The sequence below is a fragment of the Trifolium pratense genome, linkage group LG3 (assembly GCF_020283565.1).
Source record: "Trifolium pratense cultivar HEN17-A07 linkage group LG3, ARS_RC_1.1, whole genome shotgun sequence".
NCBI classification, from domain to species: domain Eukaryota; kingdom Viridiplantae; phylum Streptophyta; class Magnoliopsida; order Fabales; family Fabaceae; genus Trifolium; species Trifolium pratense.
The window spans coordinates 9564539-9583578 of NC_060061.1; the positions used below are offsets into that span (position 1 = coordinate 9564539).

At 34.0% G+C, this 19040-nt stretch overlaps 3 protein-coding genes and 1 pseudogene across 4 annotated transcripts; 2 read left to right on the forward strand and 2 right to left on the reverse strand.

Moving 5' to 3' along the window:
- Window positions 1-1610: 1610 nt before the first annotated feature.
- On the forward strand, window positions 1611-5019 carry LOC123919026 (receptor-like protein EIX1). Its single transcript, XM_045971248.1, has one exon. It carries the CDS (start codon window positions 1809-1811, stop codon window positions 4761-4763), a length of 2955 nt encoding a protein of 984 aa, XP_045827204.1. The 5' UTR covers window positions 1611-1808; the 3' UTR covers window positions 4764-5019.
- Window positions 5020-6161: 1142 nt separating this feature from the next.
- On the forward strand, window positions 6162-8294 carry LOC123913786 (annotated as a pseudogene).
- Window positions 8295-8440: 146 nt separating this feature from the next.
- Window positions 8441-10433, reverse strand: LOC123913788 (transmembrane emp24 domain-containing protein p24delta3-like). The gene is made up of 3 exons (XM_045964637.1): window positions 10131-10433; window positions 9114-9326; window positions 8441-8768 (listed from the first exon to the last, which is right to left on the reverse strand). Exons 1-3 carry the CDS (start codon window positions 10335-10337, stop codon window positions 8547-8549), a joined length of 642 nt encoding a protein of 213 aa, XP_045820593.1. The 5' UTR covers window positions 10338-10433; the 3' UTR covers window positions 8441-8546.
- A 1397-nt stretch (window positions 10434-11830) lies between these two features.
- On the reverse strand, window positions 11831-17081 carry LOC123913785 (phosphatidylinositol 4-phosphate 5-kinase 7-like). 2 transcript variants are annotated; one of them, XM_045964636.1, is made up of 11 exons: window positions 16783-16956; window positions 15911-16060; window positions 14728-15774; window positions 14411-14578; window positions 14112-14277; window positions 13887-13997; window positions 13620-13807; window positions 12887-13041; window positions 12619-12787; window positions 12213-12499; window positions 11831-12061 (listed from the first exon to the last, which is right to left on the reverse strand). In XM_045964636.1, exons 2-10 carry the CDS (start codon window positions 15928-15930, stop codon window positions 12217-12219), a joined length of 2307 nt encoding a protein of 768 aa, XP_045820592.1. In that variant the 5' UTR covers window positions 15931-16060; window positions 16783-16956; the 3' UTR covers window positions 11831-12061; window positions 12213-12216. The 2 variants fall into 2 exon arrangements, with proteins under 2 accessions (XP_045820592.1, XP_045820591.1); XM_045964635.1 differs by lacking the exon at window positions 11831-12061 and having other exon boundaries at window positions 12111-12499; window positions 16783-17081.
- Window positions 17082-19040: the final 1959 nt, after the last annotated feature.

Consider the following 19040-nt stretch of genomic DNA (forward strand, 5'->3'; position numbering starts at 1 on the left):
GGATTTTGCAAGGAATAGCATGAATCCAATCTTAATCATTAATCTTCAAGGAACTTGATGAAAGGCTTCAATGGAGTGCTTAGGATATGCTTCAATGGTGTCAATTTGTAACTGAGTGAGTAACCCCAAAACAGAGGTTCATTTTCCTTTAAATAGCTTCAAACAGGGTCTGTACTGGCGCGAAACGCAGCAAAGAACACGTATCACGCAGGTCAAACCAAACCGCATGAATTTTTATCTCGCAATTATGATGACTTTTATGCTCAAAACCAAACCAAACCGCAATGCGAGCACCCCTACTCGAGATGACTTTTATTTTAATTTAATATTTGCTTTTTTTTTTCAAGTAGCCTAGTGGCTAGAAAATCCACCTTAGAGGTGAATAAGTAGAGTGTCCCGGGTTCGAACCTGAACTCCTACACATATAGTGCGATGTCTCCACCAACTCAGTCAAGCTCACGGGGACATTTGCTTTTTCTTTTTAAACATCAAATTTTGACCAAAAAAATTGACTTTAAAATCATGTGATTTGACTTAACAAATTGAATCTATCGAGCCGAACCGAACTGTTCGTGAACTTTAAATGAGCCGAACTCGAGTTGAAAAAGAGTTTGTATCGAACTTGAGCCGAATTTTGAGCTAAACCAATTCCTGTCAAGCCGAGCTGAGCTCAGACGAGTTCGACTCAGCTCGACTCATTTCCGGCCCTAGCTTATATAATATAGAATAGATTGCTACCGTTAATTAATGGAAGCTTGTATTCTTCATTGTTTTTTCCTCCAAATTTCCTGGAAAAGCAAAAACCAACAACTTTTAATATTTAAGAGTGGAGGACACGCACTGCAGTGAGTGAGTTTCTTGGTTATTTCGGTGGAAACCAAAATGAGAATAATATAATAGATATATGAGTACAAAGAAAGTAGGAAGTGGATGGATCAACGAGTAATTGATTCCATACATGGTGAAGAGCATTCATTCAACATCAAGATCAACTAAATCTTGCTTTTCTTAATAAATTAAAAAACATATATCAAAGTAATCTTGATTCTTGACTTCACAAAAGATTTCTATTTTTTATTATTTCTTTTGCAAAAGACAAGAGACTTTGAAACTTGTAGAAAAATGTGACAATATGATGTTAAAAAGACCAAGGAATAAACTTAAGGATGAAACTTACTATAAAGCTAAACAATACATCGGTGATGGTGTTGACTTCAAAGACTTTTGTTATTGACTATGCCTACTCTTTCACGTTACAGACTTCAGGAACGACCTAGTCAAAGGTGTCCCTTTTGCCTGCCCCCATTCCACTAACGATTAGACTATGTCTTGCCATGCTGGCTAGCCGGGGGGTCTATCATTTGGATTTGTGTGTGCGCGACCTACTCTGGATAGTTCTTAACGGCTGGTGTTTTCCCAGTCGGATGAGGGTTGAGTATCGGGTCAATGGTGCGAAAAATCAGTCATGAACATGCGGATGCGGGTCTCTAAAATCAGCCATGATACTGTTAAGATGTAAATTAATCGAAACCGATCGAATTTGACTGATGCTTAGCCTAATCCAGTATCCAGCTTATACTGTTGGGTATTGATACTTCATAAACAAAATGTAATGTCTTAATAAACAATGTAATTTCGGTACCAAAATATTTAACTCATATTTTACATGCAAATGTAACTGCCAAGAAGTAACTCTTTTATAAATAAGAATATAATAATCAGTGATCCTGAATATAAGTAGTCGTGTGCTCATTCAAGAAAATTAAGAATGAGTTAGAACTCAGAACTAAGCCTTTAGAATCAAAATAATGGTGAACAAGAGTTTCCTTCAATTTATTGCAATTCTTTGCCTTCTAATTCAGGAACACGCTCTATGTGATGGAGGGTTCAACGCTCAGTTCATGGCCAGTGAAGCAGAGGCACTTCTTGAGTTCAAGGAAGGCTTGAAAGACCCTTCAAATCTTCTATCTACATGGACACTTGGAAAAGATTGTTGCCAATGGAAAGGAGTAGGATGTAACACAACCACAGGTCATGTTATCTCCCTTAATCTCCATTCTTCTAATTCCTTAGATAAACTTCAAGGTGATTTAAGTTCATCTTTGCTCCAATTGCCATATTTAAGTTATTTGAACCTTGGTGGCAATGATTTCATGCAATCTAGAGTACCTTATTTTGTAGGTACTATGCAAAGTTTAAAACATCTAGATCTATCTCATGCAAATTTTAAGGGGAGACTCTTTGATAATCTTGGAAACCTTTCTCTACTTGAATCACTTGACTTGAGTGGCAATGATTTCTATGTCATCAACAATCTAAAATGGATTCATGGACTTTCTTCCTTGAAAACTCTCGATTTAAGTGGTGTTGATCTTAGCAATTGTCAAAATGATTGGTTTCATGACATTAGCATAATACTTCCTTCTCTCGAAACACTGCGTTTATCGGGTTGCCGACTTCACAAACTACCTACCTTTCTTCCCCCTCAAGTAAATTTTGAGTCTCTTGTAACTCTTGATCTGTCTGTCAATTATTTCAATAGTATCCCCGACTGGTTGTTTGAAAATTGTCATCACCTTCAAAACCTTAATCTCTCAAAGAATAATTTACAAGGTCCAATTCCAAATTCAATTGGGAGTATTACAACCCTTGCAACACTTGATCTATCACATAATATTCTCATTAGGTCAATACCAGATTCCATTAACTTGCTTTTGAGTCTTGTAGCACTTGATCTATCATACAATATGCTCATTGGTTCAATACCATCAACATTTGGTCAGGTTAATGGCCGAAATAGTTTGAAAGTGTTGCGTCTTTCTAATAATCACCTAAGTGGATCATTGGAAAGAAACATTTACCAACTATCAAAATTGATTGTGTTGGATTTAGCTCAAAATAGTTTAGATGGTCATATCAGTGATGTTCATTTATCTAACTTTAGCAACCTCAAAGTGTTTGACCTATCTTTTAACCATATAACTTTGAATATGAGCAAAAATTGGGTTCCTCCTTTCCAACTTGAAACTGTAGGTTTGGCAAACTGTCATTTGGGCCCTCAATTTCCAAAATGGATTCAAACACAAAAAAACCTCTCCCATATTGACATATCAAATGCAAGTGTCTCTGATACCGTGCCAAATTGGTTTTGGGATTTGTCACCTAATGTTGAATATATGAATCTCTCTTGCAATGAGCTGAAAAGATGTGGACAAGATTTTTCTCAAAAATTCAAACTTAAAACAATTGATTTGAGTTACAATTATTTCTCAGGTCCCTTGCCTCGTTTGCCTCCTAACTCAAGGATTGTGGATCTGTCCAACAATTTATTTTATGGAACAATTTGGCAAGTGTGTGAAATGTTGGGTGTCAATAACTCATTGCAAACTCTTGACTTATCTTTTAATAATTTGTCAGGAGTCATCCCAAATTGTTGGACATATGGGACAAACATGATTATTGTGAGTCTGACTAAAAATAACTTTATTGGGTCAATTCCAGATTCTTTTGGTAGCCTCACAAATCTTCACATGTTGTTAATGTCCAACAATAATCTTTCAGGAAAAATTCCAGACACTCTAAAAAATTGTCAAGTACTGACTTTTTTGAATTTAGAGTCGAATCAATTTTCAGGGCCGATACCATCGTGGATTGGTACAGACATGCAAATTCTAGAGGCACTCTTGTTGGGTAGGAATTCCTTTGATGAAAATATTCCAACAACGTTATGTCCACTAAAATCTTTACGGATGTTAGACCTTTCTGAGAATCAATTGAGGGGAGAGATTCCAAGATGTGTCTTTCCTGCAATGTCTACTACTGAAAGTGTAAACGAAAAATCGTATATGGAGTATCTTACAATTAAGGAAAGCCTTTCCATCTATCAGTCTGAATGGAAGCTTGCACTTCGAACTCAACTCAGACGGCCAAACAGTCAGCTTCGATTGTTTATTTCTGGACGTCGAGTTGATGGTTTTAAAATGATTGACTTGTCATCAAATTATTTAACCGGAGGCATTCCTGTAGAAATGACAAAGCTAGTTGAATTAGTTTCTTTAGATTTGTCGAGGAACCAATTGGTGGATTCCATTCCTTCCGATATTGGTGAACTGAAAAACTTGGAATTGTTGGATTTGTCGTGGAACCAATTGGTGGGTTCCATACCCTCCAATATTGGTGAAATGGTAAACTTGGAAGTGTTGGATTTGTCGTGGAACCAATTGGTGGGTTCCATTCCCTCCAATTTTGGTGAAATGATAAACTTGGAAGCATTGGATTTGTCAAGGAATCAGTTATCATGTGACATTCCCACTAGTATGGCAAATATGGTATTCCTCTCTTATTTGGATTTATCATACAACACTTTGTCTGGGAAAATTCCAATCAGCAATCAGTTACAAGAATTTTACAACGTTTCCTACCAAGGTAATCCACGCCTTTGTGGTGATCCACTGACAAAAGCGTGCCCAAAAAGTGGAAAAATTTCATTCGAGGACGCACAATGCAGGAAAAATGAAGGGAAGATTGAACATGAAAACGATGGTAACCATAAAGAGAATGGAATAAATCCATGGTACATAACCATGGCTGCTGGATTTGTCACTGGATTTTGGGCATTTTGGGGCTCCTTAATATTCGTTGCATCTTGGAGACATGCTTATTTCCGTTTTCTAAGCAACATGAATGATTGGATCTATGTCACAGTAGTTGTCGCATATAATAAATTGCAGAGGAAGCTTCACACTCAAGAACCTCCCATGTAACCTAACTATGTGTTTGCTTTGTTATTGTGTTAAGAAATAGATGACACAAAATTGTATCTAAGAGTGTTGATGATTATGAATAAATAATTTCAGCCTTAAACATGTCACTATATATATTCTGTGTTTGTGTGTATCATTATGAATTTATGATCGATGTAAATCTTACTAGTCTTTGTTTCCTAATCAAAGTGATCATATGACAAAAAAAATTTGGAAATTTTCTTGCAATTACTTATATGTAGAACTCAAAAAAATATTTAGATGATGGACGATGTGTCACTAGTAAAATTAAATTGACGCTAGTATAACCTATATAAGCTTCTTCTTCTGGAAGAATCTCTTTAAATGCCCCAATTGCAAAGCTGGATATTGGGCACTCCTACAAGCAATAACTTTACCAGGCCACTTTCCTTTAAAATATCCATCATATATAACCAAGAGTGCTACCTACCATTAACACTTCCCTTTTCTGGTTTCAACGTGAATTAGAGATCCATCTTCACATGGAATGGCTAATATTTGTCAATGAACTGATAACCCTTAGTAGAATAGTTCCTTCGGGATAAATTTTTCTTTTCATAACAAAATAATCGAATCCAAATTAAACCTTGTTTAAGGGATCGAGAGCAGTCTCACGGAGAATAGATTGCTTGCACAGATTGCTACCGTTAATTAAAATTAACAATCATTTAGCAGTCTTATATTATTTTTTCTGGAAAAGAAAAACCAACAACTTTTAACTTTTAAGAGTGAAGGACACGCACTGCAGTGAGTTTCTTCGTTATTTCGGCGGAAACTAAAATGAGAATAATATAGATATATGACTACAAAAAAAAGTAGTGAGTGGATGGTTCAACGAGTAATTGATTCCATGCACGGTGAAGAGCATTCATTCAACATCAAGATCAACTAAATCTTGCTTATAAATTGATAAACAAATATATCAAAGTAATCTTGACTTCACAAAAGATTTCTAGCTATTTTTATTATTTCTTTTGCAAAAGACAAGAGACTTTGAAATAACTTGTAGAAAAAAATGGGACAATATGATGTTAAAGAGACTGAGGAAGGAAAAGGATGAAACTTACTACTAAAGCTAAACAATACAATGGTGACCGTGTTGACTTCAAAGACTTTTGTGAGGTTATGTGAACAAGGAGAAGAGAATCAACAATGGCAGAACCTCATTAGAGAGAAAGTATAGGTGTGCAATGAGCGCAGAATTGTAAAATCTTATTCACAAACTTCAAAAAGTTACAATCACTAATGTAAGCTATTTATACAAGTGCTTAGACTATAGTTGCATCTAACAAACAGTTATAACTAATCTAACTACCCATATTCTTTAGCCAAAAAAAAAAAACTACCCATATTCAGTTATGCTTACAATAGAAAAACAGTTATCTTGTGGTACAAGTAACTGTTATTACACTTTGATTTCTTTGTTATCAACAGCATACCATCTTGGATAGGTTCAAATATGCAAATCCTAGAGACACTCATATTGGGTAGATGACAACTCTTGCAACACTAGATCTATCGCATAATCAACTCACTGGTTCAATAGTAGATTCTATCGGCAGGATTCTGAGTCTTGTAGCACTTGATCTATCATACAATATGCTTACCGGTTCAATACCATCGAAATTGGGCCAAGATAGTTTGAAAGAGTTGCGTCTTTCTAATAATCGATTAATTGGTTCATTGGAAAGAAGTCTTCGCCAGCAATCAAAATTAGTGGTGTTGGATTTAGCTCAAAACAATTTGGAGGGTAATATCACTGATGATCATCTAGCTCATTTTACCAACCTCAAAGTGTTTGACCTATCTTTTAACCATCGTGTAACATTGAACATGAGCGAAAATTGGGTTCCTCCTTTCCAACTTGAAACTATAGGTCTGGCGAATTGTCTTTTGGGCCCTCAATTTCCAAAATGGATTCAAAAACAGAAGAATTTCTCCCATATTGATATATCAAATGCAAGTATCTTTGATACAGTGCCAAATTGGTTTTGGGATGTGTCACCTAACGTTGAGTATATGAAGTGAACCTCTCTTACAATGAGCTTAGTAGTTGTGGACATAATTTTTCACAAAAATTCAAACTTAAAACACTTTATTTGAGTCACAATGATTTATCATGTCCCTTGCCTCATTTGCCTCCTAACTCAAACACTTTGGATCTGTCCAATAATTTATTTTATGGAACAATTTCACATGTGTGTGAGATATTGGATTTCAATAACTCATTGGAAACTCTTGACTTATCTTCAAATGATTTGTCAGGAGTCATCCCAAATTGTTGGACATATGGAACAAACATGATTATTCTTAATCTGGCTAATAACAATTTGGTTGGATCAATTCCAGATTCTTTTGGTAGCCTTACATCTCTTCACTTGCTGTTAATGTCCAGTAATAATCTGTTAGGAAAAATTCCAGATACTCTAAAATATTGCCAAGTGCTTACTTTTTTGAATTTAGGGTGGAATAAATTTTCAGGACCCATACCATCTTGGATTGGTATAAACCTTCAAATCCTAGAGGTACTCTTGTTGGATGGGAATTTGTTTGATGAAATTATTCCAACAACGTTATGCCAACTCAAGTCTCTACGGATATTAGACCTTTCTGAGAATCAATTGAAAGGAGAGATACCAAGATGTGTCTTCCCTGCAATGGCTACTGATGAAAGTATAAATGAAAAATCGTATATGGAGTTTCTTACAATTAAAGAAAGTTTTTCGATCTATTTGTATGAAAAGAAGTCTTTTTATGGAGGTCAATTTGCAAATCTAAAAATAATTGACTTGTCATCAAATTTATTGACTCAAAGCATCCCTGTTGCAATTGGAAAGCTAGTTGAATTGCAAGTGCTAAATTTGTCGAGGAACCAGTTGGTGGGTTCCATCCCTTCTAATATTGGTGAAATGCAATCTTTGGAATTTTGGGATTTGTCGATGAATCATTTGTCATGCGCCATTCCCACTAGCATGGCAAATATTGATCAACTCGTTATGTTGGACTTATCATACAACACTTTGTCTGGGAAAATTCCTATCGGCACTCAGCTGCAAGCATTTGATGGTTCCAGTTTTGAAGGCAATCCACACCTTTGTGGTGAACAACTCGACAAAGCATGCCCCAGAAACAGTTCATTCAGAGACTCACATTGCAGTCACAATGAAGAACATGAAATTGACAGCAACCATGAAGACAAAGGAATGGGCATGGATATAAATCCGTTCTACATAACCATGGCTGCAGGATTTTTCACTGGATTTTCGGCATTTTGGGGCTCCTTAATACTCGTTGCATCTTGGAGACATGCCTATTTCCGTTTTCTAAACAACATGAATGATTATTGCCAAACTATGTTTGCTTTTATTGTTAAGAAATAGTAGATAACACAAAAATTGTATCATGAGAATTGATGATTTTGAATAAAGAATTTCAGACTTAAGCATATATTACTGTCTATATTCTGTTTTTGTTTATCAAAACTGATTTGCTAATGTTGAATATGATCATCCAATGGCTTACTACGTCATAATACGATGATTGATGTAAACCCAAATCTGTTATCATCTTGTTTTTAAACCCTGATCAAAGTGATCATATGATAATATACGTCATAATAAACATCTATGGATAAGAAAAGTTGGAAACTTTGTAAGTGGTAACGAAAATTTTCTGGCTACTACATATGTAGAACTCAAAAAAAAAAAACTTTAGTTTGTGGTTGATGTTTCACTAGTAAAATTAAATTAACGCTAGTATAACCTATATAAGCTTCTTCTTCTGGAAGAATCTCTTCAAATGCCACAACTGCAAAGCTGAAACTCCAATGCAGATACCTAATGACATAATACTAAACCATGCCACTCTCCCATTTGTTCTTTCACTCACGGTCCTCATTTCTGCTTCCCTTCCCTTCAGATAGAGCAAATTCTCATGAATGGCCTCTACTGCTCCTTCTAGCTTTCTCAGTTCAAGCTCCACGCCCTAGGGACAATCACATGTAGAGACGGAAATTAGAAGGGGAAAAAAAAAGGCATTCCAAAGAAAACAGGAGTTGTAGATTTTAATTCAGATTTGGATCCTCTACCTTAGTTTCATGTTACACAAGAGAGAATGGCACAAAATTAACTATAGTCTTGAGATGGTTAAATAATTTACTATACTCCTCAGCATAATCAAGTATATACAAACACTTATATTATATCAAGGAAACATGCAAATTTATGAAGTTCTTAAAAACCATTTTAAAACAAGTCCTATCTACATGACATTGAGTTATTTATTTTTATGGTATTGTCAATTACAAAATTATAGATATTATTGATTTACCTCAATCTTCTCCTTCTTAGCAACTGAATCCCAATCCTTGGCTGCAATTCCAATTTTCCAGTCAAGATTCACACTAACCTCGCCACCTCCGTGGTTACCGCCATCAACCCAAAAGCATGCCAGGTAGTTCCCAGTCTCTTGAGTCGTAAATGCAAAACTTCCATGTGTTGTGTTCTCTTTGTGATGAAGATTGTTTCCATATGGTGATGTTACCTAAAGAAAACATTCCAAGTAGTAGACCATTTTAAAAATTATCGGAACATTGTAATTGAAGCTCCACACAAGTTAACACGAGTAATGCTCAAAAACATTCATACTTAACAGAAATTTATAATGCCTCCAAAAAGTGTAAGCTTTTCACTAATTCCAAACCTCACCTCAATTCTATACAGACTAGAGACATTTTCGTTCTAAGTTATCATGAAATTGATTCATATGACTCCAAAAATAAGCATATATAACAAACCAAAATTTCACTCGTCTATAAATATATGCAAAACTAAACAAAATAGGTAAAGTGATAGCCATTGAAATTTTAAATAATATAACACCACAGACAAGATAAGAATGCATTCATATGAAACATAACCAAAAAATTGTTGATCAACAAAAGGAATTAGATTTAGGCAACACACTATTACAAATCTATCATTTAATATTTAACATACAAAAAACAAGGTTTTTCAATCAGGTCCACAATTTGAGCTTCCAACTAAATGTGAAATCCTCACTTTCATTCTGTGATCATCAACAAATTTTGCAAAATCAATGCTAATTCTGATTAAGTAATTTTAGTTTTATACTTCAAATTACTGAATGTAGCAACATAAACCCCCACATACCAATATACAAATAAGAATCAAATCCACAACAATTAATGAAAATTGAAGAACAAAAACCAAACAAATCAGAACAAGGAAAAGGGGAAAAACAAAAACAAGAATTATTAACAAAATTGAAGAACAACCCACGAAAGAAAAGACAAAAGGGTGATCAAATAAAAAGAAAAAACGGTACCTTGACAGCGAGAGTAGGGTTACGAGTGTGATCATCTGGAACGACAACATAATCAGCCAAAACGACAACATTGTTCTGAATTTCTTCTGAAACGCATTTGGTACCAGAAGCAGGTAACGTAAGCCAGATAGCTAATGTAGAAGGTAGAAGATTGATTGAGAAGAAGAAAAAGCAGAGAAAGAGAAGTAAAAACGGTGCGTTCCCCATATAAACCCTTCTCTTTCTTTCTTTCTCTCTATTGACACAGAAAGAAAGAACAGAACAAGAATTTAGAATTTGGATCTGTTGTTTTGAACATGGTAGCTTGGTACAAATTTTATTTTATTTTATGTTTAGGTAAATTGTTGTTTCATGAAATTAAAAGATATATGCAGTGTATAATCCAATAAAAATTCATTACTTTGCCACATCATTTTAGTTTTCTTTATTTATGGACTTTTGCCACGTCATTTTAGTATCATAACATGAAGGAAAAAAAAATACTGTAGTGATCTTCAATTGAATGTCAATGTAAAAACTTCTATTTCATTACATTTTTTTGTTTTAGTTTCTAAATAATTTTGTTTCTATATTTTTATAGTTAAATTTTAAGAGTTTACTTCTTGATTATTTATTTTTTAAATACAATTTTTTATGCTCTATTTTGCAAAATATTTTGAGGTTATAAAGGTATAAGTTATGAAAATAAACAAGAAAAAACTAAGGTCTAATTTATTTTCTTACTGATCAAAAAAAAAAAGGTATAAGTTATGAAATTTTTTTAAACAAGCCTATCAGTTACGAAATTATTAAATAATAGACAATTATTTTCTTTGACTAAAAATATAATGCAATTATTAAAAAATTTGTGAGTATAATTCAGTTGATAGGAATGTGATATTATATACGTAGGAATTGGAGGTTGAACCAAGATTCCTCATTTATTCATCTCATTGTATGAATTTTTAGCGTGTCTTTAGTAAGTTATGGTTGATTATTTATGAGCATCTTTTTGCTTAAAGTTAAAACCGTATCTGATCACTTAATGCAAATACTTACGTTGCGACCATTAAGAAATATGCAACTTCAGTACAAAATTAAACAAATCGTCAAACACTTAATACTGGAATTTTTTTCTAAAGTGAAATATTTTGAGACCACAACTGATGGGGTTGTTTGGCGGCAAGAAGTAAGAACCAAACAATTTACACACATGTCTTCAGGAACATGCATAGTGTACATAGAACCGGGAAAAGAACCACCGGTGCAAAAGTTACACCGTGGGATTAGACAAAATGGTTGCAATAGCATTGAAATCGAAAAGTTATAATCCATTCTAGTAGATTGCAAATTACATTTTAATTAAAATAGAGCCACAAAATGTAAATTTAATGAACAGACCTTGAAAATTAAAGGGATATGACTCGTTTGGACCTATTGGCCTAACATGATGTGGTGGTTCCACTGGTCTATCTATAGATATAACAGAAATTAGAAAGTAATCGATCGTTAGTTGGTTCAGTGGTGATTGGCGCTGAACTTCGTAGAGAAAACCACGGTTCGATCTCCCGCAACTGCGATCGGAAGAGGACGGAACCACTTAATGTCAGAACTGACTCCCGAACCAGATTAAACTGGTGGTGTAAGCCAAAAAAAAAAGTACATTCTCCCGAACCATTTTCATTCATCATATCGGTTAAAACAACTTTCTTCATAACCTACTCACTCACCTTCATGAAAAACAACCTTTCATCAGTCATCACTAACATGAACTTGGATCTACCGCGGCTTCATCGTACATTCTCTCTCTTTCTTTGCGCACACAAATATCATAGTCCAATACTATCACTCAAACAATTATGAAGATGCTCAACAAACCAATAATCAAGCCAAAGAATATTAAATGACAATAAGTCTTTTCATGAGCTGTTTGAATTGCAAACCCTCTTTTGCTAAACATGAAAAACAAATCTCAAAGAATTATATAAAATGAAACAAAACTGAGCCAACTAACAAAATATAATATTCCATTCATCCTTTGCAACAATTAATTACAAAGAAATATTAAAACCAAAAAAGATATAAGATAACAAATATACATACATACTCAAGGTGTTTCTGGAAAAACTTTTTTATCCATGAAATTGATGAATCGTTCCGCGTAAATCTTTGGTTCTATTACTGATACAGTAATAGGATCAAACTGTAGTGATTTGTAGACATGCTCAATTTTCTTTTTGACAGTATATTCCTGTAGTATATCAATTATTCCCATGTAGAGTACCACATCATAAACCTCGAAAAGCTCTACTTCCGATTCTTCCACCTTATCTTCTTGAACCAAACTAATAGCTTGCGCCGGCATGTTTACTCCTAATTGCACCGGCAATCTGAGCAACATTCATTATTTATTAATTATTATACATACAATTATTACAATCCTAGTTTAGTGATCTTAAGTATGTTATAGTGCGCGGCAAGAGAAACTAATATAATAGAAGATACTCACCTTGCAGTACCAGGCAGTAAAAGATCAACTTCCTTGTTACCAATAGAGTATGCTCTCAATGTATTCCCTCTAATGTGGGGTCCAGGCGTTGTGTTGACGGAGCTCGGTTCGTGTGCAACTAATAACAAGCCTTTCGGAATAATCAACTGGTCCCCTTGTTTCAGTGTATCTAGTGCAAGAAAATTAAGTCGAAATGTAATCACTAGGTTCGGGAAGAAAAATTACGTCACAATCTAAATAACTGGCATCAGAGGAGAGAGATATTTACCATCTGAAGACGGTAAACTATCCTGCCGCTGCATTGATCCGGCAGGTTCGACTAACGCCTTTAGATTCTCTGGAGCTCTAAAATGCAATCCCAACAGAAGGCTGTAATCAATTATGTGCTGAGATTCCAAGAACGTGCAGTCTAGAGATATTTGCCTGAACCAGAAAAACAAATTTTGGTCATAAGACACAGTCACGAAGTAAATTACCAGCATCTCAGTACTATCTTGGTGTGAGAATATAAATAGTGGGTGGTCCGATAGATAGACTCTTATACCATATTACTACTAATTTCAGCCCTTATCTATATTCAATGTGGGGCACAAGTTTTTCTTGATTAATAATTACAACCGATCATAATTTCTTGCAAATTAGTCCCTCGACCTTGTGGTCTCAGGGGACCAATGATACATCCTATTACATTTACAATATTGTGACCAATATTATTAGTCCATCAAGAAGCCATAGTCCTACTTATAAGAAAGTAGTTAAGCATTTCCTATGAAAAATAACAGAATAACATAATCATCAAATTGGGCAATATATGTTCTACCTAGAAGAACAAAATTGTTACATTTCTAGAAATTTCTCAACAAGTATTTCTTATAATAGACCTTTCCTTGGTGGAAACTTCATAAGACAAGGTTTACTCATATACTCTTTACTAAATAAAAAGAAAAACATGGCATACCGATCACTTCTACAAAAGTTATTCTTATAAAGTAGGAACTTACTTGAACAAGGATTCTCGCAAATTTTTATCCATATGAAATTCATATTTTAGATCAAGATCTTTCAATGTTGCATCGCTATTAATTTTCTCTTTGCTTGTAAATCTTCCTTGTGAAGACCCCTTCAGATCGTAACGACGGTGGATATGAAGTTCTGTGCAAAACATATTTCCCATGACAACGAAACGCACCTAAAGAAGCAAAAAAACAATATTTATAGTTAAACCAATTAACAAGGAGAAAGAACTAAAGGCAGATATTAGGTAATACCTTTTTCCCACCTCTCAGTGTTATTCGATGGATCCCGAAGAATTTTGTAATAAGTGTATTTTCATAACTTCCTACATGATGGTAGTATTTAGGAAGCATATTGAGCAGAACCTATAACAAGAGGAATGTATGCACATAATTATGTACTTAAGAAATCAAGATTCATATGTTTGATGAATTCAAATCAAAATAACTTAATTCAAAGTAAAAGAGGTGACTACAAACCTTTAGCTCATATTTTTTCAGTGTCTTGATTACAAATTTATCATCTTGAGAAATAAAGAATATGCTGCCACTTTTTCCTGGTGAAGTTATGTCCTTTAGAGCACAGTCACCACAAATGGACATCATGTATTCTGCGGCGTCCAATTTGAACATCTCTCTCAAATTCCTAGAAATATATGAAATCACATTAAGAATTTGTGCTTCTAATCATAACTCTAACTAAGAACTCTAATACGCCACTATAATCATAAAGTCATATTATATCAAGAACCTATACATGCTATTCTGATAATGAATACCTGAAAACCATAGGACAATAATCTTTCCAGTAGAAGTCTACAGAACAGTGTGGAGGAGTCAATTGTGAACCCTCCTTGGGAAAGTACATCCTTATCCTAGCTCTTTCTCCAAAATCAGACGACCGAACTTCGCGTGCAGGAACCGGTGTAATTTTTCCTACTGTGTACCTGAGAATTGAGCAAAAATGTTCAAATCAAGGCTTCATATAAAACATAATACCAAATAAATAATTAACTATAGGACATTGGTGATAATACTAGTAACATGAATATAAGATATGTTTTTCCAAAATTCTATTAAAGATCAAATAATTTACCTGATGCCAAGCTGCAAATTAAGCTTCAGATAATGGCTTCGCCGGTCTTGAAAAACACCTATAAATGAATTCTTCTTTACTTGCTTCATACTAAATTTATTTGGCCTTTTGTTCTTATTATGTGATATTTCGGAATACTGCTTAATTCTCTCCACAATTAGAACTCCTTGCATATATTCCCTTTCGAAAACCATATTACTCATACCAGATACATCAGATTGACCTTCATTAGAGGTCTGCGATAACGCGGACGAGGAATCACGACATATACAATCCCCTTCAGGATTTTGATGTCCCCAATTCGCATCCAACGACGAAGTCCTTTGAGATAAAAGACGCGAACTTTTTGATCCACCACTGGCCCGAGCTTTTTCAGAGAGACTACGGTTAAATCTTGAATTCGGAACCTTCCAATCATTATCATTGCTATTAAGAAGAGAACACCACTTCTTTAGAGACGGTTGTTTACCACCAGAAGGATAGAATGTACCTTTTCCGTCCTTTAAACCCTTACTCCATGTTCCAATATAAAGTCCTCCATCTGCAAATCGATAAACTCCAGATCCTTGTCTAAGTCCATTTAACCAACAACCATCAAAAACATCTCCATTAAACCACTTCATAATCCCTCTTCCGTCTATTTTCCCTTTTTTCCAATTTCCAATGTAGGTACTTCCATTTTTCCAAGTAAATTTTCCACTGCCTTCGCGAATTCCTTCTTTCCATAAACCTTCATAATTATCTGTATTGGAATACACCTTTCTTCCGATCCCGTGATGAGCATCCATCCTCCACCCACCTGTGTAAACGCAGCCATTCGATTTTGTAAATGTGCCGTGACCATGAAGGTAACTCCCGGAGAATTCTCCCTCGTACTTTGCTCCTGATGGCCATATAATTAATCCTTTCCCTGACATTTTTCCATCTATCCAATCGCCTTCATATACCGTTCCATTTGACCATGTATACTTGCCGTTGCCATGGGGAAGTATACCCTTGAAATTACCAATGTAGACATCGCCATTTGAAAAGGACTTCTCTTCAAACCTACACTTCACAAGAAACAGCGAAATTCTAACGTATCGCAAAATGCATACATAACAGAATAGACAGATTCAAAACAAAATACAAAACACAAGAGAATGGATAGGACATATATAGTATTAGTTTCTATGAATATTACCTTCCAATATTGTCCTCCATGACTAGAAGAATACCACTGATTTATTTGGATAACTTCAGGAAGTGTACCATTTCTTTTAAAATGTTAAACATGTCACTCACAGATGATAAGGAAATTCATCTCCAGCTTTATATTGTACCTCATGAAAATCTGAAACATATACAATCACAATATATAAGCCTCAAAACACAACAGAAGAAAGTAAAAAACAATGAAGAATCAAGAATGTTTTCTGGAATCTTTTCCCACTAAATTTCAAAGCCGGAACAAGGGCTATGTATGTAGCACCAACACAGACACTAACACAGAACACAAACACACGGACACCGGACACGACACTGACACTAATTTTTAGCAAATGAATTAATCGAATGTAATCACATGTACCACCTACATGTTTCACACACCAAACAGGCAAACACATTCAATCAGTAGTGTTGGTGCTATGAGAATCCTCTAAAGGTTTACACCTGAAAAAATAGGTTGATTGAGCTATGAAAATTGACAACCCCTAAACTTTTCTGTAATCATTGTTAGGGGAGTGTAATCAAAAACATCAAAGGAACAAGATTAATAGCATAAAACCTTCATCACCCCCATCTGAATATACTATAAATCAATATAAAAGAAACTGACAAACCTGAAATCATATACACATGCATGTTGTGGTTTGAGTTGTAAATGAATGATTCAATTCATACCGATGAAGAAATTGAATATAATCAAAAATCAGATCAAAGAAAAGATGAAACACAACACAAGTATAGAAACTTAAAAACTAGCTAGGAGTTCCAAAAACACAAGTAAAATTCTAAACTCCACAACAGAAACAAAACAAAACAAAAAATTGAGATGAGAAAGATAGGAGTAACCTTGGATGAAGACAGGAATCAAAATTGAAACAAAGATGAAGTCATTCCTATTCCAAAGAATTATTAGTATTAAGCAGCTTAAGATAAAAGCTCAAGAATAGAATCCTCCTTATGTAACTGTCAATTATAGCAAGCCGACAAAGCCCCCACCAACAAATAAAGTAAAAATAAATGCAGGTGATCATTATTATAACCTTTCCAGTTAATATATGTACTATGTTCAAATAAAGACACATCAGCACCAGATTTCTTTATGTCTTTGTGTGTACTAATAATAATAAAACATCAAAAAGGAACTTGTCTTGTCTTTCTTACATCACTTTTTTCTTGCTTTAACTCGCCATAATTGATTTTGACATGATATTTATCTGTTCTTGTATGTGGAGTAGAATTAATTTTGTTTGGGTCTTGTTAACATGTGCCCTTATGTTAAGATATAACAAAATAGAAATTCAACATTTAATATAGAAGAAATTTAATGTTTCAAAACTCAAAATGTATAAATTAGCATTTAATAATTTCTATTTTTGCTTTCTTAAAATGTACCTTAAGAGCACAAGTTAACATTCTCCATTTTGTTTTTAGAATTGATTGTAACCAAAAATAAAGCTGCGTTTGATACGCTAAAAAACCGGAGATTGGACTGAACAATTTTTGTTGTATCCTGTTTGATTTGAAATTGGTTATCGGACTGGACAAATTAGGTAGCAAGGGATAGAATAAAAACAAGATTTTTTGTCCATCACTAAACCACAGGACAACTATAAAAATACGAAAATACTCATTTTATTTTTTAATATAAAAATATTATCGCACCTTAAATATATAAAATAAACGTTTAAGGTTTAATCAAATTTTGCATTCTATGATGTATTGTAAAAAAGATATGATTTATGTATTTTAGACAACTTGTACGGATGATAAATAGTCGTTCCGTGATTTAATAAGGAACGAAAATTTCAGTTTTGTTCAGTGCATTGGTCTTTCATTTGTCCGATTCCAGAAATAATTTTAAAATTAAACCAAGTATAACTGAAGTGTTTATATCCGGTTTTTATTTTTTAAGAATTTTTTAATACTACCTTCGACCCTAATTATAAGACTCTGTTTGAAAAAAATATACTATTCAAATTTACCTTGTTTTGACCGTGTTTTTTAATAATATATTAGGGACGGATGTAGTATATAAATTTTAGTGTTGAATTCAGTTTTTTTATTTTTTGTTTTCACCATCGGTATTCGGCTCACTTGACCGCCTAATCTGATTCGGGGGTCAGCTTTGACATACAGTCCTCTCCAATCACAGTTGCGGGATATCGAACTATAATTCTAACTACCAAGTTTAGCATCAATTACCACTAGACCAATTAATTGATGTGTTGAATTCATATTACGTACAATTAATTGGACAAAATCAATTGGTCAATATTTGTTCACGACAGAACCAAAACATGTTCTTAAAACAAATATGAACCACCGTACAAAGTGACGACGGTCCTTTTTCACCGACTTAAAAAAAGCTACGGTGTCATTTCAAGTTTCTAATCAATAATAACGTGACAAATGTTTTTCCAAATAGTAATAGTATTAAGGTAATAGGATTGGATGGGAAAGTTTCACATGTCTCTGCCCTGCCGTGCATGGTTGCTTAAAAATTTATCAAAATTTCAACGACCGACCTGTCCCTTTCAACTGGAAGTTAAGTTCTTCTACGTTTGCATGGTTGATTATGAGTGTTCACGGATCAATTATAAATCGAATTGTCTTGAACTCGTTTAAGTTTAAATTCAACTCAAATCAATTTGTTCAAATTTGACGTTGGGTATAGTTTGAGTAAGTAGATTTGGTTAAAAAGTCTCCTATTCGATTGCAATATGGCTGAATATAAGTTTATAAAATAGAAATTAAGTTAAATTTATTGGTACAGTTTGAACCCCGGTCTGTATGCGATGTCTCTGACCAACTAAGTTAAACTTATTGATACAGTTTATGATTTTAAATATGTGAACTTGATCCATTAAGAAATATATGTATTTCTTTATGAAAATAGGAAATTTATTAAGCACCAGCGATTTGGTTATAGCTAGTTTATGATCCAAACAAATAAAATTTTTACTGAATTGATTATTTAAGTTTCATTTTATTTCCTTATTTTTTTTTTTTTTTGTTTAGTCTCCTAAGTTAAACATTATAAAATTTAAAGAATTTAGGTGTCTTGTTAGAGACTAAAATAGCTTAATATTTATAATTTAAGAGAT

What these genes read in the sequence shown, in the direction of transcription:
- LOC123919026 (XM_045971248.1), top strand. Translation starts at nt 1,809, where the DNA reads ATGGTGAACAAGAGTTTCCTTCAATTTATTGCAATTCTTTGCCTTCTA.
- LOC123913788 (XM_045964637.1), bottom strand. Translation starts at nt 10,337, where the DNA reads ATGGGGAACGCACCGTTTTTACTTCTCTTTCTCTGCTTTTTCTTCTTC. An exon ending in ACCCTACTCTCGCTGTCAAG is followed by an intron (nt 9,327 to 10,130) that starts GTACCGTTTTTT and finishes TGTTTTCTTTAG; the next exon opens with GTAACATCACCATATGGAAA. An exon ending in CTAAGAAGGAGAAGATTGAG is followed by an intron (nt 8,769 to 9,113) that starts GTAAATCAATAA and finishes GATTGTCCCTAG; the next exon opens with GGCGTGGAGCTTGAACTGAG.
- LOC123913785 (XM_045964636.1), bottom strand. Translation starts at nt 15,930, where the DNA reads ATGGAGGACAATATTGGAAG. An exon ending in ATGGAGGACAATATTGGAAG is followed by an intron (nt 15,775 to 15,910) that starts GTAATATTCATA and finishes TGTGAAGTGTAG; the next exon opens with GTTTGAAGAGAAGTCCTTTT. An exon ending in TATTGTCCTATGGTTTTCAG is followed by an intron (nt 14,278 to 14,410) that starts GTATTCATTATC and finishes ATATATTTCTAG; the next exon opens with GAATTTGAGAGAGATGTTCA.